Source organism: Cibotium barometz, chromosome 64 (assembly GCF_041138505.1).
Source record: "Cibotium barometz isolate CiBa-2024 chromosome 64, ASM4113850v1, whole genome shotgun sequence".
NCBI lineage: Eukaryota > Viridiplantae > Streptophyta > Polypodiopsida > Cyatheales > Cibotiaceae > Cibotium > Cibotium barometz.
In genome coordinates this window covers 9,026,261-9,054,218 of record NC_141109.1, presented here as the reverse complement: position 1 = coordinate 9,054,218, position 27,958 = coordinate 9,026,261, and the positions used below count along the sequence as shown (strand labels likewise).

The window sequence follows — 27,958 nt, the reverse complement described above, 5'->3', positions numbered from 1 at the left end:
GCACTTAAATAATAATAGGTAATTCTTGTATTAAGCAGCCAATACACACAATTTGTTAATTAGATAGTGTATTGGTCGGTGCCAGGGTTGCTGGGGGCACACACATATACTAAAAATTTTCAACATAAAAAATAATTCCCCATCGTAGATAAAATTTTGAAATGTTTTATTGCTTCTCTCTCTCTACGCATCTCTTTTGCCGCAAAGCTGTATTGTGCATGAACGCTTTTGGCTCCCATGAAGCTTGTTGCCTCACATGGAGTCTCACCTCACCCACTCCCGCTACACTTTTCTCCTCCGTCGTCTTCTTCATCACAAAAATCATCTCACGGAAGGGTTCCATATTCCAACCCAAAAGCTCCGCAGTCTACTGGATTTCAACCCTGAGCAACATCATGGAAGCCTTCACTCCCCTGCTTTTCTTTTAACCTAAGGTCCTGTACATTATAATTTTCAAAGTGCTTTCTCTCTCTATGTGGGTCCCAAGGTGGCGGCTATGTGCTGGTTAGAACTAGTCACGGAGAGAGAGAGAGAGAGAGAGAGAGGGAGAGGTGGTTTGATTTATGTAGCTTAGTGTAGCACAGAACGGTTAAGCGTAGCATTAAACAAATAAAGGGCATTTGGGCTCTTCAGAGGGGCCCTGAAAGCTTGTAGTGAGGGGTTCTCTGCTTACACGCTAGCAGGAGAAGGGGACATTGCAACACCTGTGGAGAGTTGCCATTAGACTACCAAGCCTCTTGTGGTGATAGAGACTTGCAAACAACGTGCCTGCTCTCCCCTCAACTTGCCATTATATTGGAAGCCCAAGTCATAAAAGTATCCTCTCCCATTGCCGCAGGGCCTTCAAGAAGGGGACCTTGAAAGCCCCCCCCTAGAAGCCCTTGCTTTCCATCGTGCTTTTTACAGGCCCTCTCAAGGTTCTGCTTCTGCACCCTTTTTATCAAAGGCCTTCTCCCTCCATCATTTGTATTGCTTTTGATGAAAAGGCCAAGATCGTTTCTCTTGATTTCTAGTATTCATGAGCTTTCCAAAGGGGTTGCTTCAATCATCAGCAATATCCACCACTCCTCCATGTGAGCACCATCACTTTTCTTAATGCAGAAGGCAACCGTTGCTCTGCCAAAGGCTGTTATCTCTTCAATAGCAAGCATCTGAGGAGGAAGAAGGAAGGTAGACTCTAAAGAGAGGGCATTTCAGGCTGCATATTGAGCCTACGGTTGAGCTAAACAAAGCCGAAAAAGCAGCATGGGTCGCTCTTCAGGAAGCTTAATGGTGTCATCAAAGCTAGAGACCAGCCAAACGGAGCTGGACAACAGCATGATTGGGCAGCTAGTGGATTTGTGGTTACAGATCCGGGCGCCCATTGTGGCCCCCCTCCTGCAGATGGCCGTCAATGTGTGCCTCATTATGGTGGTAATGATGTTTGTGGAGAGGGTCTACATGTGCTGTGTGATTGTGCTCGTGAAGCTGTTTAGGAGAAAACCCGAGAAGCGTTACAAGTGGGAGTCCATCAAGGACGATGTGGAGCTGGCCAACTCTGCTTACCCTAAGGTCCTCGTCCAGATACCAATGTACAACGAAAGAGAGGTACATTTCCCTTCACAATTTGATGAAGCGTGAACTTTTTCATAGAGATTGCATGCTTAATCTGAAGCTTCTGATCGGAAATGCAGGTTTACCAGCTCTCCATTGGAGCTGCCTGTGGTCTCTCGTGGCCTTCGGATAGGATTATAGTGCAGGTTCTAGACGATTCTACTGATTCCACCATTAAGGTGCATTGTACCCACTTGCTTTTAATCCTTGTTGCTTGGATATATTAGGGCAATTAGTGGAGTTTCAATCTGGTTGTGTAACTTGTGCTGGTGGGTTCAAGCTTTGCCAATCGCCGATTTAGTTGAAGAGTTAGTCAGTGTGATTGTGGGATGTGGGGGGTCTTTAAAACTTATGATTGGGACTAATGCTGTGCTAATTGTTGAGCAGGAGATGGTGCGGATGGAGTGTCAGAAGTGGGCGAGCAAGGGGATTAACATTAAGTATGAGATTAGGGATAATAGGAGTGGGTACAAGGCAGGGGCATTGAAGGAGGGGATGAGGCATGGGTACGTGAAGGAGTGCGACTATGTGGCCATCTTCGATGCGGATTTCCAGCCTGACCCAGAGTTCTTGTGGCGCACGATACCCTTCCTCATGTACAATCCTGAGATAGCGCTGGTGCAGGCGAGATGGAAGTTCGGTAAACCTCCCTGCCAACTCCAAATATATACTTTCCTTGTTTTCTTAACTACCCTGCTGTAATGGTGCTTTGCTTTTTCTGGTTTTTATTTTGGGAAGGAAAAATGCGAAGAATAACGCCTTGTAATAGGTTATTGCAAAACTGTTTTTCTTGCCTGCAATGGTATTTTTTTTCAGGTTTTTTTAAGAAACTATTTGCTGTATTGGTGTTTTCTTTTTGAGATTGGCTTACATGGTGGACTGAACTGCTGATTAATTAATTAACTGATAGAACAGTACCATTTCGTATGAAGAATTACACTTTAAAGTAAATACGATCTTTGCATTTCTTTGTGGGAGCTGTCGCCGAGAGTAGCCTTTATTTTGAGCTGATACCTCAAATTTCTTATCATTTTGACAGCCCACCTTTGTATAGGATAATAAAATAAATGGGAGGGCTAATGCTTGCAAGGATTAAATCTGAAGGCCTTTTTCCCCGAACCTTCAACTTGACCTTTTGCTTTAATATATTCAAAAGGGCCTTAGAAAAAAAAAACTCGTGGTAGATTATTTCTTCTATATTTCCATTGAAAGTCTATAGTTTTGTTTTTGAAGCTTCAAATGGCCCCTCCAAGCAAAGATAGAATCGTAGCGAGCCTTACCGCCTGGACGGATGCCCAATCACCTCTCTCTCTCCTTGGCCAAGTGCTTAAAAATATACGAAGCCCTATTTTTTTCCCTCAAATTTACTAGTTTTTAGTTAAAATACCGACAAAAGACATAAATTTAACCTAAAAAATTGGTTAGTTTAATCTAAGTATGTCCTTACTTTGACCGGTTTTAAAAAATGCTTTTGCCTAGCCGTGGGTAGTACAGAGTGCAAGCTGCAATGTTCAAGAAATAGGTAAAACCCTACGATGAAAGTAAAAAATAGGTTGGTGAGAAATTCTCATCAAAGAATTGAACCGGTGCACATATATATACGCTATCACTTGGACAAGGAAGACTTACTTTGGGATTTTCGAGTGTTTTCCTTACCATTACACTAACATGTGATGTGAAGTGCGCGTTAGTGAAGTCATAAGGAAGGAGTTTGAGATTCCCTAAGTGATGGGTTCAAATCTCCCATGTGCGAGCTATGGCATCTAGCATCTTCAAATCTCCCATGTGAGAGCCATGGCATCTAGTGTGTGAGTAGTGTACGTCAAAATTTTCGGCCAAATAAAAAAAAAGCAAAATTTTCTAGCCAACTCTCTTCAAATTTCCGATTTATCTTATTCTTCTAAACAACAATAAAAGAAAAGGAAGTTCGAAAAAACACTGGATGGGCATGACGATTCACTGGTCAGTCCCCAAAATACACCTGTCCGCGGTCACGTGTGGAGGCGTCCTCAAGAGTAGCTTTAGTACCTACCACGTAGTGTTTCTGGAGAGTAAAGACAGAGATTTGCTGGATCGTAGAAAGTCCTGGGGAAAGCTTTTAGTTTCACCCACGCTTTTTTCCTGTCAAGATAGAATTGACGTCTCAGCAATAAATCTACGAAAATGCAATTTGCAAACCTGGGTCCCACACGTAGACCCCACCACCCCTGCCCGCTCAGTGCACTTAACTGAGCTCTCCAGTCAGTGCACCGACATTTTTTGTTTTGACACGTGTCATACGTACAAGCCTTCCCTGCGTGCTCATTGATTCGGCAATGTGACACATGGGCGTTTCCAAGGGGTGCCTTTAGTGGGACCTTCGAATTACAATTTGCAACTTTCTCGCAACCTTCCACCGACTGCCGCCCACGACATTTTTCCCTGCCAATGGGAAAAAGGAAAAGGCTCAGGAATTTTCCCGTTTTATAATTAAAATTCATAAAAATTGACCGGTTTTCTTCAAGGCAAGCCCAGAATTTGGTCGGGATTTTTAAATTTTTGCTGGTAAAAAATACACCTGTTCGTGAACACTGCAGCAGTCGTTGCCAGTTGTTTGAAAAATAAAACATTTTCCGCACAAGTTGAGGTACTCAAAAAAACCTTTACCCCTAATATATGCCCACGAATATAAGCTTTGTCCCGCGGGGAATCCTGTGTTAGAAATAAACTTTTTTTTTTCTAAGTAGTGAAAGAAAGGATGACCTTCAAACTCAACAGATTTTCATTTGAAACTGCATAGATTAACATGTTTTAAAACTTAAATGTCCAAAATTTGAATCTTTAAATTCAAAGTTAGACAAAACTTCAATTGTTTTTTTTTCTCAATTTGAGCCATGAAAATTTTATTATAGGACAATTTTTTTCTACATTGGTAGGGAGAGCGACCATTTTGAATCGTTAAATTCAAGGCTAGGCAAAATGTCAACCCGTTTTTATTAATTTGACCAGTGAAAATTGTACTAAAGAATGATTTTTTTGTCTAGTGTAGGGGGCATGCTTGCTATTGGAATATCCTCACCTTGCTCACCCCCTTCCCCCTAGGACCTACATGTAATTTAGGAAAATTATTAGTTATAATATTAATTACTTTAAAAAGTATATATTTATACTCGTGCTTCACTTTAAGTAGCATGATATGAAAGGGACCCAAGTAGGACACCCTTTCCCTTTGCGAAAGAGAAATTATATGAACTTTTGTGTGACCATTGTCAACACCCATACATTGGATGTCAACCATGAATGATCATGCATGTTTGCTTTTATTTAGTATTTGTGCATGATATCATGTATTGGGTGTTATGATCTCATGTGTCAAACTTTCTTTGGAGTGTCTATTCTTGACCATAGACGAGCCTTTGAAATGACATGCAGTGTTGCCCCTCGGGCTTCATTGTGAATATGGCCCTAGTCTTGCATAGAGTATCCATTGTTGACCATAGCACGAGCCTTTGAAATGACATGTAGTGTTGTCCCTCAGGCTTGAATATGGCCCTAATCTTTAAATTCAAGGCTAGGCAAAATTTCAACTGTTTTTTTTCAATTTGAGCCGTAACAATTCCGCTATAGGACAATTTTTTTCTGACACTGGTAGGGAGAGCGACCATTTTGAATCTTTAAATTCAAGGCTAGGCAAAATTTCAGCCCGTTTTTCTTAATTTGACGTGTTAAAATTCTACTAAGGGACGATTTTTTTGTCCAGTGTAGGGGGCATGCTTGCTATTGGAATATCCTCACCTTGCTCACCCCCTTCCCCCTAGGACGTACTTGTAATTTAGGAAAAAATTATTTGTTATAATATTAATTACCTTAATATATATATATGAGTATATATATATATATACTCATATATATATATATATATATATATATATATATATATATATATATATATATATATATATATATATATATATATATATATATACTCAGTATATATATATATATATATATACTCAGTATATATATATATATATATATACTCAGTATATATATATATATATATATACTGAGTATATATATATATATATATATACTGAGTATATATATATATATATATATATATATATATATATATATATACTCGTGCCTCACTTTAAGCAACATGGGACGCAAGTAGGACACCCTTTCCCTTTGTGAAAGGGAAATTATATGAACTTATGTTTGATAATTGTCAACACCCATACATTGGATGTCAACCATGAATGATCATGCATGTTTACTTTTATTTAGTATTTATGCATGATATCATGTATTGGGTGTTATGATCACATGTGTCAAACTTTCTTTGGAGTGTCCATTGTTGACCATAGCACGAGCCTTTGAAATGACATGTAGTGTCGCCCCTCGGGCTTCATTGTGAATATGGCCCTAGTCTTGCATAGAGGTCCTCTAAGCTTCATCAACCTTCCTGGGCTTCTTAGGTTTCAAGAAGGTGTCGAGGGAGAAAAAACATGGGGTGAAGTGCCTCCCTAGTATGTTTCATTTTGTGATTGTTCGCAAAGTGCATCTATGATTCGATGGAGTGCTTCTCCAGTATGTTCAATTATGTGATTGTCCAAAAAAGGATACCTAGTGTGGTTTTTCCTCTCTTAGTAATGAAGTGGGGGAAAGGTGAAAGAGCACTTTGGAATAGTTTTTTTAATTTTGAACTCATGGATGAGGATATGATTTCTCTTTTTATATAGATCGTATATATCATACACATACTTTTGGCATATTGGATATTAAATGTAGGTTTGGCAAAATGAGAGTGATAAGGTTTAAGGTGGCTCCCCTTGTTATAGGGGGTTCCCGGTTTACACACTACCCTGCTTCTTTTGGGTTGGTGGTGAGTATTTCACATGAACAAGCTATGGATATGGGCGACTTTTGTCCATAAGGTGTGGGTGAGGAGTTCCCCCCATGCCGTCGGTGGATTTTGGGGTCAGGACTCAGGATACATGTGTAAGCCCTCCATAGGCGGTTCACAGCCTTATCCCTTGGCCATGATGCATGTCAATTGAAAACGAGGATGGGCAAGGGGGCACTTTTGCCCATGAGGCATGGGTAGGGGAGATCTCTCCCCAATTGTTAAAAGAAAAAACACCCCCCTCCTCATGGTACAATTATGTGTAAAGGTTCAAATTATGTACAAGGGTTGTCCTTTGAGACTTGTTTCTTATTTATTGTGTGGTTGTGGGTTGTAGCTTCTGTAGAAATGGTGTATGAATACACAATGTAAAGTTAGTAAAGTGGCCATTGCTTCTTCTGAGCTCTCATTGGCTTCATGGTGGGTGGGGTGCCAACTTTCCTTTTTTGGGTGTTTGGTTGTTGCTTGGCTTCATGGTGGGTGGGCTGCTAACTTTCCTCTTTTGGGTTTGGTTGTTGCTTGGCAGTGAATTCTGACGAGTGTTTGATGACAAGGATGCAAGAGATGTCCTTGCACTATCATTTCTCAGTAGAGCAAGAAGTGGGCTCCTCCACCTACGCCTTCTTTGGCTTCAACGGTGCGTGCCCACATGGGCACACTTTTTTATTATTTATGATATCAAGTAATTTCAAATAAATAGAGAGCTTAATTACATCTCTGCATAAATCACACGAACTTAATCACATTAAGGTTAACTTCAAAAGAGTTTAGGGAGGTTAAAAAGTGGGCACTTAAACACAACCTATCCTAAAATATCACACTCAATACATCTGTGGTTTTAGAAAGGAAAATATATACTTATGAATATATATAGATTTTATCTTTTTAATAATTTTCGTATTTAAGGTGGTTTTAGGTAAATAATATATTTATTTAGAAAATTTTGCCAAAATACCAAATATATATTGGAAAAATTTATAAATTTACGTTTTATGAGCAATAATTGAAAAAGTGGTTTTCTTAGCATGCTTTCACCCCTTAATTACGTTGCTAATCCTTGTGTTTTTTCACCTTTTTTTTTGGGGGGGGGGTGTTTGGTGGTTGATCAGGCACAGCTGGCGTGTGGCGCATTAGTGCCATTAACGAAGCTGGTGGCTGGAAAGATAGAACCACCGTTGAAGACATGGACTTAGCTGTGCGTGCCAGTCTGAAGGGCTGGAAGTTCGTCTACATCAATGATCTTTCGGTGAATTTTATGGATTAATCGCAAATTCATTAGAATACCCTTCATTTATGAATCCAAGATTAAGCGGCTGAAATCGCCGGCAGTCTACTTGGCGTGACCAGCAAGTAATTGTCTGCAGGTGAAGAACGAGCTTCCCAGTACCTTCAAAGCCTTCAGGTATCAGCAACATCGCTGGTCGTGTGGGCCGGCCAGCTTGTTTAGGAAGATTCTACCAGACATAATCAACAATAAGGTGATAGATAAGTCAATAATAATCAGCTAAAGAGTTTCAATAATGTCAATTTGATTACTACTCAAAGTATTATTTCAATAATGTCAATCTGATTATCACTAAAGGTATTATAATATTCTTTCCCTTTTTGGAGAAGGTTTAGAGGTGTATTTTGTTAAACATCAATTCGAGAAATGGGCTGTTAATCTTTTTTAATTTTTTTTTTTTTTTTGCAGAAAGTGGTAATTTGGAAGAAATTTCATATAATTTATGCATTTTTCCTGGTTCGGAAAATTGTAGCCCACATTGTGACCTTCGTGTTCTACTGCATGGTGATACCCACCACTGTGCTGGTTCCAGAAGTGCACCTGCCCAGATGGGGGGCCATTTACATGCCCTCTGCCATCACCCTTCTCAACGCCCTGTGTACTCTCAGGTATTTTTCTCACCTTAATTTTCCGATTTTTGCTTGATTTTTTATCTTTTTATTTTTTAAAATTTCGGATTTTTGCTTGATTTTTTTTAAAACTGATTATTATTATTATTATTATTTCTTGTTTTGGCCATGCAGATCCCTGCACTTGCTAGTGTTCTGGATCCTTTTTGAGAATGTGATGTCTCTGCACCGCACAAAAGCAACCTTTGTGGGGCTTTTTGACCTCCAGAGAGTGAACGAGTGGATTGTCACAGAGAAACTTGGTGATGCCTTGAAAAGCAGGCTCGGAAAGCTCGGCAAAAGATCCAGAATGAAGTTCGGTGAGAGGTAACAAGATTAGATTCAACCATTTTATTTTATTCGATTCAATTGCTTCAGTTTTTGGATCTTTAAAAAAATCAAAAAATTCCCAATCATATTTTTTTGAACTGTTTTTTTTTTTTGGGGGGGGACGCCAATTCACTCCTTTTTGTCCGATCTCTTTAATTTTCATCCATTTTAATTTCTAATTTTATAATCTCAGTTTTTAAAAATTGATTTCGAATTTCCTTCCTTTGGCTTATTTGTTTTTTTGAGATTTATTTCCGGCCTTTTTTGAGGGCCGTCTTTTTGACCTCTTTTTTAGTCATGTAATTTGCTAGCTTTGATGCGGTTTTAATTATTTCCAATTTTTAGGTTTTTTTCACTTTTTTCTTGGCTTAATAATCTTCTTGAGATATATTTAAGATTTTTTCGGGGGCATTTTTCACTATTTAATTTTTTATCACTCTCCAATTTTGCAATTTGCTAGCTTTGATGCAGTTTTAATTAATTCAAAATTTTAAGTTTTTTAAAAAATATTTTTTCTTCGGCTTAATTATCTTCTTGAGATATATGTAAAAATATTATGGGGGCATTTTCACTATTTAATATTTTATCACTTTCCAATTTTGTTATTTGCTACCTTTGATGTGGTTTTAATTATTTCAAAATTTTAAGTTTTTTTAAATAAACATCCTCACTTTTTTTTGGCTTGATTATCTTCTTGAGATTTATTTAAAGCTTTTCTGGGGACATTTTTCACTATTTAATTTTGGGTCACTCTCCATTTTTTTTTTGAGAAGAACTTGAAGTATGTATTAGAAATAAAAAGAAGCTAGGAAGAGCTTATTACAAAAAGCTTTTTATCTGAAGAAGCTTAAGTCCAACAAACAAACAAAAGACCACTCTAAAGGGTAGCTTGGACCTCAGCAACGTCCGTAATGTAATGCATCAATTCCTCATCCCTAAGAGAGGCAACTATTGTTGCTCTTTTCTCGTATTCTAACTAGATTTTTGCATCTCTCACTTCATCAAGGAGATTCACCATGTTTGCATCCATTCTTGCCATTAGAATGTCTTTGAGTTTTTTAATCTCAACATATAGTAGGTCCTTGGTATCCCTCAAGGTACTTAAAATATGTAGAACCAAAGAGTTTCCGAGACCCTGCACAATGTCAAATTGCTTATTCTAAAAAACATGCAAATTTCTACCAATTCATACATTCCATAAAAATGCAAATATTCACCTAGTAAAATCGGCTTTACCTAGTAAAATCTCTTTCCAACTAAGATCATGGAGGTGATTGAGGGAGACATACGAGTTTCAGAGTTGTCTTGACTCTCGCGTAAGACATGAAGAGATGGGGGATAGTTTCATTGGCACGGTTACATCTTGAGTAGAGTAGTGCCTAATCCTATTTTACCTACACGAGCATTGCTCCATAGCGCGACATAGAATGAGCCACGTTAAGCAAGAATTTTTTTGTGGTATGAATTTGGACCAAACGTTAGTAAATCTGTATTCCCATTGGTGAATTTGGGCATGTTCTTGGATTCATATAGGTATAATATCTTTATGCTGTATTAGCGGACGTTCAAATTTCACATTGTGAAGTTTTTGTCCAATTTGCAAACAGTTGATATTGTGTTAATTCTTCTTTCTATTTGTTATGATCCTTAGTGCTAGGCTTCATTATGGCTGAGTCTGCCCTGTATCTTTGGAGCTCTGACAGAAACCCAATACACAGACCTTTGTATGAATGTATGCTCTTATGTGTGTGTGTGTGCGCGCGCGCGTGCGCGCTTGGGGGGGGGTGTGTGGGAGCATATATTGATACCAAGTTTTGCACCCACTATTGGGCACTGATGACGTTAGTGGGGATGTCGTAGTATCCAGTCCATACTATGCAAGATGGAGTTGATGGTTTATTGTCTAGATTGGATGACTATCATGAGGTAAGGTGAATTTGGGCATGTTCCTCGATTCATCTAGGTATATGTATTCCCATTGGCTCTCATTCCAATTGAGATTCCACCTTTTATTCAGAGTATGATGTAAAGGAGAGGCTCAACATTAACGAAGCGAGGGATCGGTAGGAGACTGCCCTTCCTAGACTAGACAAACATTTTGGGAAGTAAGGGACCTTTTAGGTGGATAAACTGTTCTTCTTGATTCTGCCAAATAGACATCCTTTGTGTCAGAAGATTGAGGTCATCCTCTGTAAGCTTGTAAGTTTCCTCGAGTTCAGTTCTGGATGACATCCTTTGGTTTTGAAGTTCCACACATCTCCCCAAGTTGTAAGACCTTTCTTTGAGAGCTTGTGTGTAGACCTGTACAATGGCTGAGGGATGTAGTTTTGACAAACAATGGAGAACCATATGGAGTCATTGAGGGTAATATTCTCCTTGAGTTTGTTCTATGAGGACCACATTCTTTTGATGAGCATGCTACCCTTAGGTTTGATTTGGATCTTACTGAAAAACAAGACAAGAGGAGGAAGATTCTTCCATCTCTGTAACCCCTGAACGGCAAATAGGGTGGAATCCATGTGAATGAGTTGGGCCCAATCTTCATTAGGGTTGAGTAAGCTTCTGACCACCCATTACTAGCCATTCTATCAACAAGTTCACTCATATGTGGGATCCCCAGCCCACCTTCTTCCTTAGGTAGCGTACAGTATTTCCATGCAACTTTGGGCATTCTGAAGGTATCTACATCACCTCCCCAAAGGAAGTTTCTGTGCATAGACTTCAGGGGCTTAATCTCAGTCAGGGAAGGTCCCCAACAGGAGAAAAAGATGGTAGTAGGGATTAAGATATGCTTCACAATCCTGTAGACTAGAATGTTTTGCAGATCTTTCCATTTGGCAAAATGCATTTTTACCTTTACCATGATGCAGAGCCATCTTTGATGCATACTGACTCCAAAGCCCATTGGAATCTCTAGTAGTCTGAAAATTCTGTCATCAAGGATAGTCTGGCTTCCTTGATCCTTGATCAAGAAGCCATTGATCAGGCCCTCGAGTAAAAGTTGTGATACTTGTTTTGGAGTGATTGACGAGGGACCTAGAAGCGAGGTAGAATGTCTGGAGGCAGTCCTAGAATGACCGGATAGATTGGGGGTCATTATGAATCAAACTATTTGTGTCATCTGCAAACTGTTGAAGGCATAGTTGCTTTCGGATCCCAAGGAGATTGATCCCTCTCAGCCTTTGACCCTGTATTGCATTCTCAACCCATATCTTGAAGAGATTGCAGTATAAAATCCCATTCCAGTCTATCATAAGCTTTATCAAAGTAAATTTTGAAGAAGATGAAGTCTTGGTTAGAACTCTGAGCATATTCAAACCCTTCCCAAAGAGCAATAATGGCATTCAGAATGTATCTTCCCTTGACAAAACCTTTTTGTTCACTTCTATTAAGGGTGTTAGTGAGACAAAATGAGAGGGCTTTTGCAAAGATTTTATATGCAGTTGAGAGCACTCCAATTGTTGATTTCCTCTTTAGGCCCTCTTTTGTGGATTAGCTTGATCACACCCTCATTGATTTGGCGGGGGAGGGCACCAAAGGAGAGGGATTCTTTCCAAAGGAGAATTAGGTAGGGGATCAAGATTTTCTTATAGCATTTGAAAAATTCACTATGCAAGCCATCCAGTCCAGGACCCTTGCATTTTTGAGGGAATCTATAGCTATCCCTAATACCTACTCAGGCAGATCCCTTTCAAGCATTGGCCCCGAAGAGGGGGGAACTGTTTCTGTTCTGACACCTAGCAATTTTAGCACAAGCTTTCTGTTTTGCAACAGATCTAAGAGGTGGGGAGCTGAAAATGTTCTGATAATGAGAGTGAACTATTGCTAGATCTTCCTCTGTTGACATGGCCAGGATCCCATGGATGTCCCTCAGCATGGGGATAGTGTCTTTTTCCTTTTTCTTTTTAAGGCACTTGAAGGTTTTTAGTTGGTATGACCCCTTCCCTGCCCACCATTCTCTCAGAAAGAGTTGATTCTGTGCGTTTTCAGTGTCCTACTCTCTTCTCTGGTCAGCCTTTGCACCAAGATACTGTTCTTGGCAGTACAACTTCCCTTCAGTGACCTCTTTCTAAAGCAATTCTAGTTGTCTGAGTTTGGCCTTCTTCCTGGCAGTCCTATGAATGTCCCTTCGATTCTTACCTGTCTTAGAAACTGCTGGGTTTGCCTGATTGCTTGAGACCAGGCTCGAGTAGGTGGTTACAGGGAATGAAATGCCCTTAAGAAAATTGTTTGGATTTTCTCTTACACAATAGGAGATAAAACAGGGACAGGTCAGCGACCCAGCTTTGACCTAGTTTCCTACTTTTAGAATGGATATGAGAAGTGGTTTGTGGTCAGATATGTGGGTTGAGTTGAGGACTCTAATTTGGGAGTTACTGAAGTCCTTAGCAAGGGAACCACTGAGATAACATCTATCCCATTGTCGTCCTTTCGTTGTTTGAGGAGCTTGGTAGTCTCCCTTCCTCCGGGGTTAAGAGTGCTAAGGGGGAGTCTGCACTAAAATCCATTCTATCAATTTCCCTCTCAAGTATGTTCATGGTATTGTTATGTTGGGAGTCTTGGACGAACTCCTCATCCTTTCAGGATTCGCCATCGTCTTTTGGAAGCTGAGAAAGATCAGCCGCATCCACAAGCAGGGGAGTGAACGTATTTTGATTCCTTCCTCTGGCCTGGGGTTTGAACGGGACTTGTCTGAAACCCCTGCCTCTCCTATTAACAGGTTGGAAACCCTCATCCTCTGTTAGGGGAGAGCGAGAGTTCCTAGGAACGTGCCGGGGAGGGGGGGGGGGGGGATTTGGGGGTCAGTCTGAGAGGACAATTTCTGATAAAATGACCTTGTTTATTACAAGGAAAGCAGGCATTAGGCAGGTTCTTATAGGTGATAGGCTGATTAATACTAAAATCTCTGCCTAGATCTGTCAGAATTTCCTGGGGGAGGTCCTTATAAGGTCCACTTCTATCAAAGCCTGGGGATGAGACCTCGGATTGAGATCAAGATTAGGTCTTTGACTTTGGAGTTTGCCAAGGGTTTCTACTATGGGTATTTGGAAGGTTTGGGACCATTAGGGGAGAAGTGCCGGAGGAGGGTTCTAATCATCCATTTCCCAGCATCAGGATGTTAAGGGCCATATCTTCATCCTTAAAAGAGAAAACAAAAATAGTTGTTGGGCAGCTATTGGATATAATCCAATACCTAATTATCATCTTGGGTTAATTACTATTTTCAGATTTTTTTTTCCAAGAAGATGCCATCTGTAACTCATTTTTAATATCTGACGAATTCTATTCAAGTAATTTGCTTGCTGTGGTGTGAGCGTTGCACTAATTATATGGTTTACAACTGAGTTAATGCTAATTGCAATCTACATTATGTGTGCAGGATGCATATACTTGAGCTCCTAGCCGGCCTCTACATCTTCTTTTGTGCAGTATACGACTTCAGCTTTGGTCACAATCATTTCTACATCTATCTATTCTTGCAAGCAGCTGCATTTTTTATCATGGGTTTTGGTTATATTGGCACATTTGTTCCAACCTAAAAATAAAAAAATTAAAAATCCCACTGTTAACAAAGACAACTGCACTTCTCATGTGATTTTTCGAGTGATTCGTTTAGCATTTTGTGCAGCAATTCATTTTTAGAAAAAATGGAAGGTAGAAGGAGCTCTGCACAGCTCAAAGAGGTGTATACACTATGGTAGAATTTTGTAGAATAAGGCCCCCCCCACATGTAAAAGCTTTGTGATCAGAATCTACAAAATAAGATCATAATTTTAGTGGGGTGTGTCTCCACGGCTTCCATCTTTGAAGCTTTGAATGTTACCACGTTGTTGTATAGTTTATGATCATAGCCTGTACACACTACCACGTTGTTGTATAGTTAATGATAATAACCTATACACACATTATATTCTCCACAGAAGCTCTCCACCCCAAATTGGGCACCAAAAATGTTTTACAAGAGGCTTGGGCTATTCACACTTTCCAAAAAAATGCCACTAAAAAAAAGAAAATGCCCCTCCCCTACTTGGGCGAGGGAGGTCATCTTCGTCTTCTTCTATTATCTTATTTCCATTGGTATCGCAACTCTAAGCGTACTCTTATTTGTATCTCCTTTGTATTCTTATGCGTAGAGTTTACACCTGGTGTATTGCACATGGAGGGAGAGAGAGAGAGAGAGAGAGTGTGTGTTGTCCACATCGACACACTAGAGAGAGATTGTCAAAGAGAGAAGTGTGCCACCCGCGGGGAGAGAGAAAGAGACAGAGGAGGATCCACATGCAAGAACTTTCAAAAAATTTAATACTGAAGGTTTTTAAAAAAAATAAAAAGTAAAGCATTTTTTTGTTTGTTTAAAATACGCATGACCTACGTATATTTGAAGCAATTGTTGAAAAGAGCGGATATTCCATAGCAATTGTTGAAAAGAGCGGAGTTAAATGTGGGTGAAACAGCTTTACATCTTTACATTCAGACCTAGTTCTAAAAAAAACTCATTTTTTTTGTATCTCCATGTTGAGCAAACCACATATTAAAGACCATATGTCATCTTCTATCACTAAAGAAGACTTCCTATGAAATTTGGTAACCTAGTTGAATACATGCCTCAATCATAGCTTTAGTTGTGCAACCTTTAGAAGATTGTTTCTCCAAGGCATCTCCTTTCTTGGTCCATATTTTCACTAGTGGTTTGGTTCCAGTAGGGTTCTCAATGAAGGCCACATAAGTGCACAATCTACTTCTCTTTGAGGTATCACCTTTTAGTCTTTGATCCGAACTTTATAGCTTTTGGCTTAAGATATAATCTTGTAACACCTTGAAACATAAAGAGAGCATGTTAGGATTTACCTAGTATATATGAAAGTCACCCAAGGAGGTATAGGGGTCAAGCAATGCCAACTTGCAATGCTTGAGTTATTTGAATCATCTCATCCTTATTCAGCTTATTCACATAGTATACAGACCAACACATGTACATACATTTGTGCATCAGCTTTGTCACATCTGTGAGATCATCCCCCTGTTCCCATCGAGCAACGGATTCGAGTACTAGCAGCGGAAGTAACACTTCTCGCGCGGGACAGGGGTCCCACATTCGGGGCCTCGTCCATAGATATCCGGACAAGAGACTAATCCGTCGGTTTTTTCAAAATCGGACTGGGAAAAACTTTCCTTACCCGAAAAGCACGAGCGATTTCACCAGGATAATTTTTTACTCTAACGTAGTCAAGACCATTACTGATCAAGCTGATCCGATTGCACCTATAAAGATACTCGGTCAGATCAAGGAAGAAACTTGCACTTGGATCATTGGGATCAATAATTTTTTTTCCCATCAAGGAGGCACAGCCGTTGATTCCTATCCATAGAACAATTACTATCCGGGATTTACTTTATCTATCGTAATAACAGAAATTGAGTCTCGATTTACGGATCCATCAGTCCAGCCTAACCCCATCCAGTCCCATGGGTTAGCCAACCGCCCAACCACTGTAGTGATGGGATCCAATTTGGAATTTGGTTAGGTTTTGTCCCGAGTACCAAGGAAAAGAGTTCCAAGGTCCCCTAGCCGGAAGTTCATGCAAACATAAAATTAGCCACACCACTTACACACCCAATATGAAATTACCTTTTCACAGATTCAACCAGTTTTAAAACAATCCTTTAATGAAACCATAGTACCACTGATCACAATCTTCCAAATTATCCGGTTGATTCTTAATTTCCCATCATTCCTTCATCAAAGTATCTATGGCATCATTGGCAACTACAACGCTCACCACCTGTCCACTCAGGGGCCTTTTCAATAGTTCCTAGCCCATAATACTTGGCAATATAATCACTTATAAAAATCAAGATGGACTCTCGTTGAAGATCAGCAAGATTAACCAACAGATCCATATAAAGAGCCATGGACTCATCCATTGAAGACCAGCAAGGTCAATCAACCAGATCCATACGCGGTTTCACAAAACAACTCTTACTCCTTGTTCCAATATCTTCCTCGACGCATGCGTGGGTATCCTAGGCGACCCAGAGTGCGAGCACCGTATGGTCAGCACCCTCTAGGATCCTTCCTTGGTCCCTCATCTACCTTACCGGAAGCTCACCATTTTAATCGAACCGAGGTTGGTCAAGACCTGGGCCGACCTTGCTACGCGAGACGTCCACCATTGACTCTCTGTCAGCAGTTGTAACTTTATCAGTTAGGTCTCCACGACCTTAATCACAAGACGGTCAAAATGCTTCCCCAACATTCTTGACATAAAATAGCCATTTACAAATAGTATTTAGAAACAGTTTACAAATACAGTTTCTATATAAACTCTCGTTTTTTTACATTATCCCTCATCAATCCACATTACTTATTCCACATTCCATTTATATGTGTACTCATCCCATCACATCATTTTTCATCTCATCACTTCAGATTCCTTCACATCACATATCATATATTCACATCCATACATATATCCACATCCACATCCACATTCACATCCATACATCCACATCTACATCCATGCATCTATTTTCACATCCACATCTACATGCACATTCACATCTATACATCCACATCTATATGCATACATTCACATCTACATGCATACATCCACATCCACATTCATACATCTACATTTACATGCATACATCCACATCTCCATGCATACATCCACATCCACATTCACATTTACATCCATACATCTACATCTATATGCATACATCCACCTCCACATTCACATCCACATCTATACATCTATATCTACATGCATACATCCACCTCCACATTCACATCCACATCTACACATCTACATCTACATGCATACATCTACATCTCCATGCATACATCCACATCCACATTCACATTCACATTCACATTCACATTCACATTCACATTCATACATCTACATTTACATGCATACATCCACATCTACATCCATGCATCTACATCCACATCCTCATTCACATCCATACATCCACATTCACATTCACATCTACATGCATACATCCACCTCCACATTCACATCCATAATCTCACCCTATCACAACCCATATACATCTTATCCCATCACATACATTTCTTACCTCATCCCATACACATCCTATCACTTCTTAACTCATCTTATCACATCTTAACTCATCTCATATGCATCTTATCACATCTTATCACTTCTCATATCTTTTATGCATACCTCTATGCATGAAATTCAATTATGCTAAAAGTAATACTTTTATAATAAAATATTCATCTCTTATACATACCTCTATGCATGAAATTCAATTATGCTAAAAGTAACTCTTTTATAATAAAATATTCATCTTTTATGCATACCTCTATGCATGAATTTTAAATATGATAAAAGTAACACTTTTATATTAAAATAATAATCTTTTATGCATATCTCTATGCATGAAATCTAATTATGATAAAAGTAACACTTTTATATTAGAATAATAATCTTTTTTGCATACCTCTATGCATGAAAATCAATTATGCATAATATAAAAATCAATTTCTCTAGGCTTACAATGAATATCTTTCAATTAATCTAGGATGATAATTCTTAGAATATGATAGGAAGTTCTCTTTTCATGATTCGAATGAAATTATTTTATGCGTAATTTTTATAAAAATTTTGCCATAGCTCCGTTGCTATGATGACTGATAAATCTTAAATTTTTTAAGGGATAAAGTTTATCATTAAGAAAATAATTAGAATGATTCCTAAATGGATCATTAATCCATAATGGATTGAATCATCAATATTCATGAAATACATAAACTAAAAGCATAGAGAAAAAGTCATTAATTTGACCTCAAGTATAGATTAATCTTGGATTAAGAAAAAACTTTATGAAAAGCTTCATTTGGATTGAGAATGGGTCATGAGTATGATCATTTCTTGAGTGAGAGAGAGAAATTACATAAAAATCATTTGAATTAAACATAAATAAAAATTTATGTAACTCTTAACTATCATTAATCAATTAACTTCAATAGCATTCATCAAATTATGTAACTCTTCACTACCATTCATCAATTAACTTCAATAGCATTCAAAAACCATTCCAATTAAGCTTCTCAAGCTTGAGAGGGGTTGAGAAGAGAGAAACATTGAGAAATTATAGAAAAGATCAAAATTCACCACTTATCTTACAGATTGCTTGATTCTTTGTTCACGGTAGAGGTCTCCAACCAATCAATTGGTTTAGTATGTTGAAGGAGCTACCAATGAAGATTGAAGAAAGAGGGAAGCTCCAATTTCTTACAAATTGGAGAGAATTTTAGAGAATAGTAAATATTAGCATTATTTCAGTATAGCTCTAGAATAGTAAAATTCTCCTCCTTTTTTTCAAAGGATTCATGTTCTATTTATAGGAGAGAGAGGCTCTAACCAAAGCTAACTGATTTCTAGAATTTTCTAATTTCAGTTTGGTTGAATTTGGACTAGATTTAGACCTAGTTTGGTTCCTTTTTGATTCGGTTTGGTTCCTTTTTGATTTGGTTTGGTTCAAGAGAGAGGAGAGATAAAAATATCACATTATTTTTGAGTTTAAAACTCATTCAAGCATGTGAAATATGCACCTTCTTTAATGGACTCCCCTTCCTTACATATGTGTCAAAATGGAATCATTATACCCAAAATATCTTATATTTTTAATATTGCTCATATTTTTTTACTAATAAACCTTGTACATTTTCAACTCTTCATCTTATGTGAGCATTTACTCATTTTTGGATACCCAAAATATCTCATATTTTTAATATTGCTCATAGTTTTCACAAAACAACTCTTACTCCTTGTTCCAATATCTTTCTCGATGCACGCGTGGGTATCCTAGGCAACCCAGAGCCTGAGCACCGTATGGTCAGCACCCTCTAGGATCCTTCGTATAGGTGACCTAGTGCTTCACTCATAGGCCGCTTCCTTGGTCCCTCATCCACTGTACCGGAAGCTCACCATTTTAATCGAATCGAGGCTGATCAAGACCTCGACTGACCTTGCTACATGAGACGTCTACCATTGACTCTCCGTCAGCAGTTGCAACTTTATCAGTTAGGTCTCCACGACCTTAATCACAAGGCGATCAAAATGCTTCCCCAGCATTCTTGACAAAAAACAGCCATTTACAAACAGTTTACAAATACAGTTTCTATATAAACTCTCATTTCTTCACATTATCCCTCATCAATCCACATTACTTATTCCACATTCCATTTATATGTGTACTCATCCCATCACATCATTTTCCATCTCATCACTTCAGATTTCTTCACATCACATATCATATATTCACATCCATACATATATCCACATCCACATCCACATTCACATCCATACATCCACATCTACATCCATGCATCTATTTTCACATCCACATCTACATGCACATTCACATCCATACATCCACATCTATATGCGTACATTCACATCTACATGCATACATCCACATCTACATGCGTACATTCACATCTACATGCATATATCCACATCCACATTCATACATCTACATCTACATGCATACATCCACATCTCCATGTATACATTCACATCCACTTCACATTCACATCCATACATCTACATCTACATGCATACATCCACCTCCACATTCATATCCACATCTATACATCTACATCTACATCTACATCTACATGCATACATCCACCTCCACATTCACATCCACATCTATACATCTACATCTACATGCATACATCCACATCTCCATGCATACATCCACATCCACATTCACATTCACATTCATACATCTACATCTACATGCATACATCTACATCTACATCCACATCCTCATTCACATCCATATTCACATTCACATCTACATGCATACATCCACCTCCACATTCACATCCATAATCTCACCCTATCACAACCCATACACATCTTATCCCATCACATACATTTCTTACCTCATCCCATACACATCCTATCACTTCTTAACTCATCTTATCACATCCTAACTTATCTCATATGCATCTTATCACATCTTATCACTTCCCATATCTTTTATGCATACCTCTATGCATGAAATTCAATTATGCTAAAAGTAACACTTTTATAATAAAATATTCATCTCTTATGCATACCTCTATGCATGAAATTTAATTATGCTAAAAGTAACTTTTTTATAATAAAATATTCATCTTTTATGCATACCTCTATGCATGAATTTCAAATATGATAAAAGTAACACTTTTATATTAAAATAATAATCTTTTATGCATACCTCTATGCATGAAATCTAATTATGATAAAAGTAACACTTATATTAAAATAATAATCTTTTATGCATACCTCTATGTATGAAATCTAATTGTGATAAAAGTAACACTTTTATGTTAAAATAATAATCTTTTATGCATACCTCTATGCATGAAAATCAATTATGCATAATATAAAAATCAATTTCTCTAGGCTTACAATGAATATCTTTCAATTAATCTAGGATGATAATTCTTAGAATATGGTAGGAAGTCCTCTTTTCATGATTTGAATGAAATTATTTTATGCGTAATTTTTATAAAAATTTTGCCATAGCTCCGCTCTATGATGACGGATAAATCTCAATTTTTCTAAGGGATAAAGCTTATCATTAAGAAAATAATTAGAATGATCCCTAAAATTGGATCATTAATCCATAATGGATTGAATCATCAATATTCATGAAATACATAAACTAAAAGCATAGAAAAAAAGTCATTAATTTGACCTCAAGTATAGATTAATCTTGGATTAAGAAAAAACTTTATGAAAAGCTTTATTTGGATTGAGAATGGGTCATGAGTATGACCATTTCTTGAGTGAGAGAGAGAAATTACATAAAAACTATTTGAATTAAACATAAATAAAAATTTATGTAACTCTTAACTATCATTAATCAATTAACTTCAATAGCATTCATCAAATTATGTAACTCTTCACTACCATTCATCAATTAACTTCGATAGCATTCAAAAACCATTCCAATTAAGCTTCTCAAGCTTGAGAGGGGTTGAGAAGAGAGAAACATTGAGAAATTATAAAAAAGATCAAAATTTATCACTTATCTTACAAATTGCTTGATTCTTTGTTCACGGTAGAGGCCCCCAACCAATCAATTGGTTTAGTATGTTGAAGGAGCCACCAATGGAGATTGAAGAAAGAGAGAAGCTCCAATTTCTTACAAATTGGAGAGAATTTTAGAGAATAGTAAATATTAGCATTATTTCAGTATAGCTCTAGAATAGTAAAATTCTCTTCCTTTTTTTCAAAGGATTCATGTTCTATTTATAGGAGAGAGAGGCTCTAACCAAAGCTAACTGATTTTTAGAATTTTTTAATTTCAGTTTGGTTGAATTTGGACTAGATTTGGACCTAGTTTGGTTCCTTTTTGATTCCTTTTTGATTTGGTTTGGTTCAAGAGAGAGGAGAGATAAAAATATCATATTATTTTTGAGTTTAAAACTCATTCAAGCATGTGAAATATGCACCTTCTTTAATGGACTCCCCTTCCTTACATATGTGTCAAAATGGAATCATTATACCCAAAATATCTCATATTTTTAATATTGTTCATAGTTTTTTACTAATAAACCTTGTACATTTTCAACTCTTCATCTTATGTGAGCATTTACTCATTTTTGGATACCCAAAATATCTCATATTTTTAATATTGCTCATAGTTTTTTACTAATAAACCTTGTACATTTTCAACTCTTCATCTTATGTGAGCATTTACTCATTTTTGGATACCCAAAATATCTCATATTTTTGATATTACTCATAGTTTCTTACTAATAAACCTTGTACATAGTCAACTCTTCATCTTATGTGAGCATTTACTCATTTTTGGGTATCTTCTTTTACAAAATTGGATTTATCTCCTCCCTACACATGGATTGATGCTATTGGCCCATAGGAACCTTAATTGGACCATAATCCAAAAATTTCTGAAAATCTAGACCCTTAGGCTAAGGTCCTTCATATCCATTTTCAATTAATTCTAATTACACATTGGAAAGTTCTTTTTGAATTTCTATTTCAGGGGAACTTATTTTAATAAGATGAGTTATTTTTCTATCCAAGAATTTTCATAATCTGAATATTCTCTCTCTAGAATATTTTTCCTCTCTATGTCAAAACAGGCAGAGACGAGATCTCTTATATTTCTGATGAGGGAATTGATTACAGAGGAATATGTTGGACTTTTGAGAGGCTGGGGAGGAATCTTACAACATCCATCCTTAGATTGGATTCTTTTTGAAAGACTACATAGTTTCTGGTATTCCATCTCCCATACACTTCAGAACTTGATTATGTTTAAAATTAGATCAACAGCGCCATCAATGACTATCCATCTCCCTAAGATCTAGTTCCTCCACTGGCCTTGTATTCATGTGATACAACAAATCCATTTCCCAACTCTGTCCCATGTCCCTCTAATAGAAGGACAATCCCAAAAGGCATGCTTTTCATCTTCCAGGGCAGTCTTGCACTTGGGACAACATCCACTAGTGAAGTTTCTATGAAACACGTTGATCCCAATAGGTAGGGCCCACATACATATCCTCCAAAGAAAGACTTGGGATTTTGTAGAAATAACTCTCCCATATTGCTTTCCATCTCCGTCTCCAACTGTTTGGGCTCTAGTTTACCCTCCAAATTTTGTTACAGTAATCCACATTCACCTCACTTTTCCTCAACTCCATATACAAGTCTAGATGAGGTACAAAAGGGAAACATAAATGCTTATTATTTGAGAAAGAACTTTTGCACACAAAGATCATTTATGGCTTTGTGTTATCTAGTAGACTAGTTGTTTCATTGGATCTCCAATTGAAGCTTTGAATGTTACTACGTTATTTTGTTATGGACGTTAAAGTAATAACCAAGACACATTATCCTTGGCAAAGTTGTCCACCCCAAATTAAGCACCGTAAATGCTCAAAAGCAGTACCTTTTAGGCTTTGGCAAACTTAAGGGCTATAACACACTATTTCCAAAAACCTATTAGTTTTTTCATTCTTTTTTTTTTGGGGGGGAGCAAGGATAAACACTATTCTCCATGCTCACGAATTTGGGTGGGGCAGATCTTCTTCTTCTTATTTGCAGGCTACTACCACATGGTGGCTCCCATTAGGGCCAAAAACGGCTAGAAAAGGGCTGTTTGTTAATCTAAGGATTAAGAAATTGTCCAATTGTGAATTGACACGTATACAAAAGTATGGCATTCTTGTCTCCTCCAAATGTCTTCTTAACGGTTCTATTTTAGTGGCGAACGGCTAAAACGGCTAAATTTAGACGTTTACGATAGCTAACATTGAAGTTTGGGTCCAAAATAGTGACATCTTGTTCCATTTTTTATTTCAAAAAATCAAGCATGAAGATACGAAATCCTCTTTTCAGGCCTTGAAAACAACGCTATTAATGACAAAACACCAAATTTTTTCAAACGTATACTTTCCACCTTCCCTTCATTTTGGCATATGGTTTATTCTCCTTTCTTTGCACTTTCAAAAGATTCACTATTCAAAAGATTCCCTATTTTTCTCTTATCTGTGAGCTTCTATGGCGTCCTCACGTCGTCCTTCTCATAATATAACTTCTTGTGATTTTCATAACACGAGAGAAGATGGTGTTTGGAAACCCATGTCTTTTCGTGTGAATGATTGGGTAACAATGCTTCCCTCTTGCAAAGGTGCCCACAGGGTGAAAAGAACCAAGCGAAATGAAGTGAAATCCCATTGGAAAGGTCGTGTTCTTGCATTCAAAGTGACCGACAATGGCTGGCTTGCAAAAGTTCAACATGTCTACATGGCCAAAGACATGGTGTTGAACTTGGATGAACATCCAATTCTCCATTCTTACTGTAATTCAACAAAACTTTATCTATTTGATACAACACAATATTTCTCTTTCTGATATATTTGTTGTTTGTTTCATTTCAGTTATCTTTCCGTCAACAGCTGTGGAGTGGCAGCCTGTTGAGAGCTTAAGTGGCACATTCAAAGCAATTCACAAGGGGATTGCAGATGTCATGTACGCAGACAAACCACCTTCATTTTACAAATCAGTGGATTTATTTGTGTATTTTGCAGAATACAGGGTTCCATCAAGAGAAGGTGTTCATGGAGAATTATATGACATACCTATTCCCACATTAATGTCACTAGAATGGGAAGTTCCTGATCCAAATACCATAACAAGCTTCAAATCCAAAATCAAAGATGATATTCTTAAAGCTATGTCTCCTGGAAGGATTTCAAGAAGGATAAAAATTCAATGGTTCTTGCCTATACATGTCTTTGTGGCATGTTTCAAAACAATGGAATTGGAGAGGACAATCTCTGACTGATCTGGACACTGTACTTGGAGAAGGATGGAGTACCAAGGAAACTTTTCATATGGGGGACAATATCAGTTGTAGAGTAAGCCCAAATTCTTTGTCTATCTCATACCAACTGTGTCGCCAATCCCTAGTTTTGGGCTATGACTATAGGAGATGGAAAAGCAAGCTTGGTAGTTGGGTCCCTTTGGATTCTGAAGAGAATTGTCCAGAGTTTGAATTTAACATCATAGTACATCCATTCATAGATCCCAGGAAACTCATAGTAACATCAAACTGGCGACTACAACATGTTAGAGAGTCGCTTGAGTTTTTGGACGAAATATCACCTGAATATAGATTCAAAGTAGATGATATTGTTGTCAGTACAAGGATGGAGAGTGTAACCTCATGCATCACATGTCTCCCCCCAAAAAAAGTTTTATTTGAGCCACTTGCAAGGGCAAGTTTGTATAGTTGAAAAGGATTTCTCCAATAATGTAATCAATATATTCTGCTAGATTTCGTCTTGACTTCTTCACAAAAATGGTTAACAAATTGTTTGCAACACAGAACAAGGTTTAACAGTTGAATATCAAATTATTGATACTGAATTTAAGTACAGAATATTGTCCCAAAAAGGGTGTGTTCATATGGACAAAATGAACAAAACAAAAGCCAATATGTGGAATCACTCTACAAAATCAACTTTCCTTTTGGCATGAGATGACCCTGCATCTTTAGAGAATCTTTCTCTCTTCTGTTTGCTTCGATCAAATTTTGCTGATTGAGGTTCAAGTTCTGGAGTTTTCAGCACTTGAGGTGTTGGAGAGGAAGACTTTAGAGTGAATTCCTCTAATGGTGGTAAGTTGGGCTCCTCTCTGAGACCTTCAGGTGTTGGCGAGGGAGATTTGGCAGTGGGGTCTGGTTTTGGAGAAGGTTCTTTGGAGGTTGGCCTTGGAGACTTGGCAGTCTTCTTGGGGAACTTGAAAAAGAAATTTAATGGAGAGCCAACATTTGCCCTCTTACTACCTTTGTTGGATAAACGACGCTTTTGAATTTTAAATTTCACTGGTGAGTGAAAAGGAAGACCTTTAGTAGCACTCCTCTCTTTGACAGGGGTCTTCTCTTTAGCTGGAGAAGAACTCTTCTCTTTGGCAGGAGGACTAGGGATCTTCTCTTTGATAGGAGTCTTCCCTTGAGCTGGTGAAGAGCTCATCTCTTTGGCAGGAGGGCTAGGGGTCTTCTCTTTAGCAAGAGGGCTAGGGCTCTTCTCTGTAGCCTGAGGGATCTTTCCTTTAGAATGGGTCTTCTCTTTAGAATGGCAAGAGGGCTAGGGGTCTTCTCTTTAGCAAGAGGGCTAGGGTTCTTCTCTGTAGCCTGAGGGATCTTTCCTTTAGAATGGGTCTTCTCTTTAGAATGGCTCTTTTTCCCCTTGGAAGATCTGCTCTTAGTAGGGCTCTTCTTTCTCTTCTTGTTCTCTTTGGCAGAGGTCTTTTCCTTTTTGAATGAGTCATCCTTGTCTTTGCTTTCCTTCTTCTCTCTCTTCCTTTTCTTTGAAGTTGTATCCTTGGCTCCTTTATTAGGTGGAAAGGGAGAATCAGGATCATATGGATTGATGGATCTGCTCAAAACCATGGACACTGCCTTCTCCCTTACCCAACTTACCCAAGAATCTGGATACTCATGCAACTAAGACAAAAGAAAATAAGAAAGTAAGAAAATAGGTCACTAAATGTATTCACTAAATCAATCAATGGTTTTCATTCATGAACTTACAGTAAGTGTTGTCATTCTAAATCTTGACTCAAGATATCTCCAAGCATTAGCAAGTACCATCCATCCACAAGATGTTGAGTCTTTTTGCAAAGGAACTTCCTGATTGAAGTACTTAAAATCTTCAAGTTTGTAGTCTACATAGGTAGAACTTAGAAAACTCAAGATAAGTTTGGCAGCACTGCAAGCATAAAATATTGAGGGTCAACCAAATAATTGAAAACATGCAAGAAATTGTTCTGGAACATAAACCATGGAAAAGTTGATTCTTACATTTTACTTCTCCCATGAATGGATGCCAGAGAGTTCATAAAGATCACATCTCTATCCAATAGATTGAAGATAATAAGACTCCAATGGCCTATGTGATAATATGAATACTGCAATTAGTTATGAATATTGTAATGTCTATTATAGGCAAAAGATAATTGAGTATGAGTCTTACACTTCAACATAAGGGTATACAATGTAATTGCAGGTAAGCATATCAAAGTTTTTGAGAAAACTTGCAAGATCCCCTTGCCTATTGAAAAGGCACTGTGTAACAAGGGGATCAAGAATGGTCACTTGCACAGCCATTGATTCATGAAGATCCCTCATAAGACATCTGGAGACACAAACAAAACATGTCAACAAAAGCAAGAAAACATCTGAGAAATTCATCAAGAAAACAAAAGCAAATCCACACAAACCTCAGACAGATGAAGAGGACTGTGTCAGATATCTCAATATTGTGATTCACAAGCATACTTGTGTCTTTATGGGCAATGTCACAATAAACCTCATCCTCTCCATGCATGGACACATCTACTATCATTTGACCTGTCACATTCTGATAAAGCTCTGAATTGGATGCATGGAGAATTTCAGCTTGCTGAGAAAGAATGGCATCCTCTGAAATCTTCTCCTGCTCTCTCTCTTTTTCAACTTCTTCTTTGATATCCTGAGCTTTTCTTGTATCATAAGTATGAGAAATATCTTCAATAACAACTGATTGCTTGGGTTGCCTTGCTGGAGGGATATTAAGAATTTCAAAAGCCCTCATATCTTGACTTGGGATGGGCTCCAAAGCTTTGTCAAACTTATATCTAAGTCTGGACACAAGCACAAAATCTTTGCTCATAAGAGTGATCCTATGAGCAAATGCAGCAGCAATGT

At 37.9% G+C, this 27,958-nt stretch overlaps 1 protein-coding gene across 1 annotated transcript; it reads left to right on the top strand.

The window, feature by feature from the left end:
- The first annotated feature begins 141 nt into the window (after nt 1-141).
- On the top strand, nt 142-14,481 carry LOC147603283 (glucomannan 4-beta-mannosyltransferase 9-like). The gene is made up of 9 exons (XM_086796566.1): nt 142-1,587; nt 1,674-1,772; nt 1,981-2,233; nt 7,008-7,118; nt 7,591-7,727; nt 7,846-7,959; nt 8,175-8,374; nt 8,510-8,701; nt 14,085-14,481. The coding sequence occupies exons 1-9, from the start codon at nt 1,246-1,248 to the stop codon at nt 14,242-14,244; spliced, it is 1,608 nt and encodes a 535-aa protein (XP_086652692.1). The 5' UTR covers nt 142-1,245; the 3' UTR covers nt 14,245-14,481.
- The last annotated feature ends 13,477 nt before the right edge of the window (nt 14,482-27,958 follow it).

What these genes read in the sequence shown, in the direction of transcription:
- LOC147603283 (XM_086796566.1), top strand. Translation starts at nt 1,246, where the DNA reads ATGGGTCGCTCTTCAGGAAGCTTAATGGTGTCATCAAAGCTAGAGACC. An exon ending in CAATGTACAACGAAAGAGAG is followed by an intron (nt 1,588 to 1,673) that starts GTACATTTCCCT and finishes TCGGAAATGCAG; the next exon opens with GTTTACCAGCTCTCCATTGG. An exon ending in AGAATGAAGTTCGGTGAGAG is followed by an intron (nt 8,702 to 14,084) that starts GTAACAAGATTA and finishes TTATGTGTGCAG; the next exon opens with GATGCATATACTTGAGCTCC.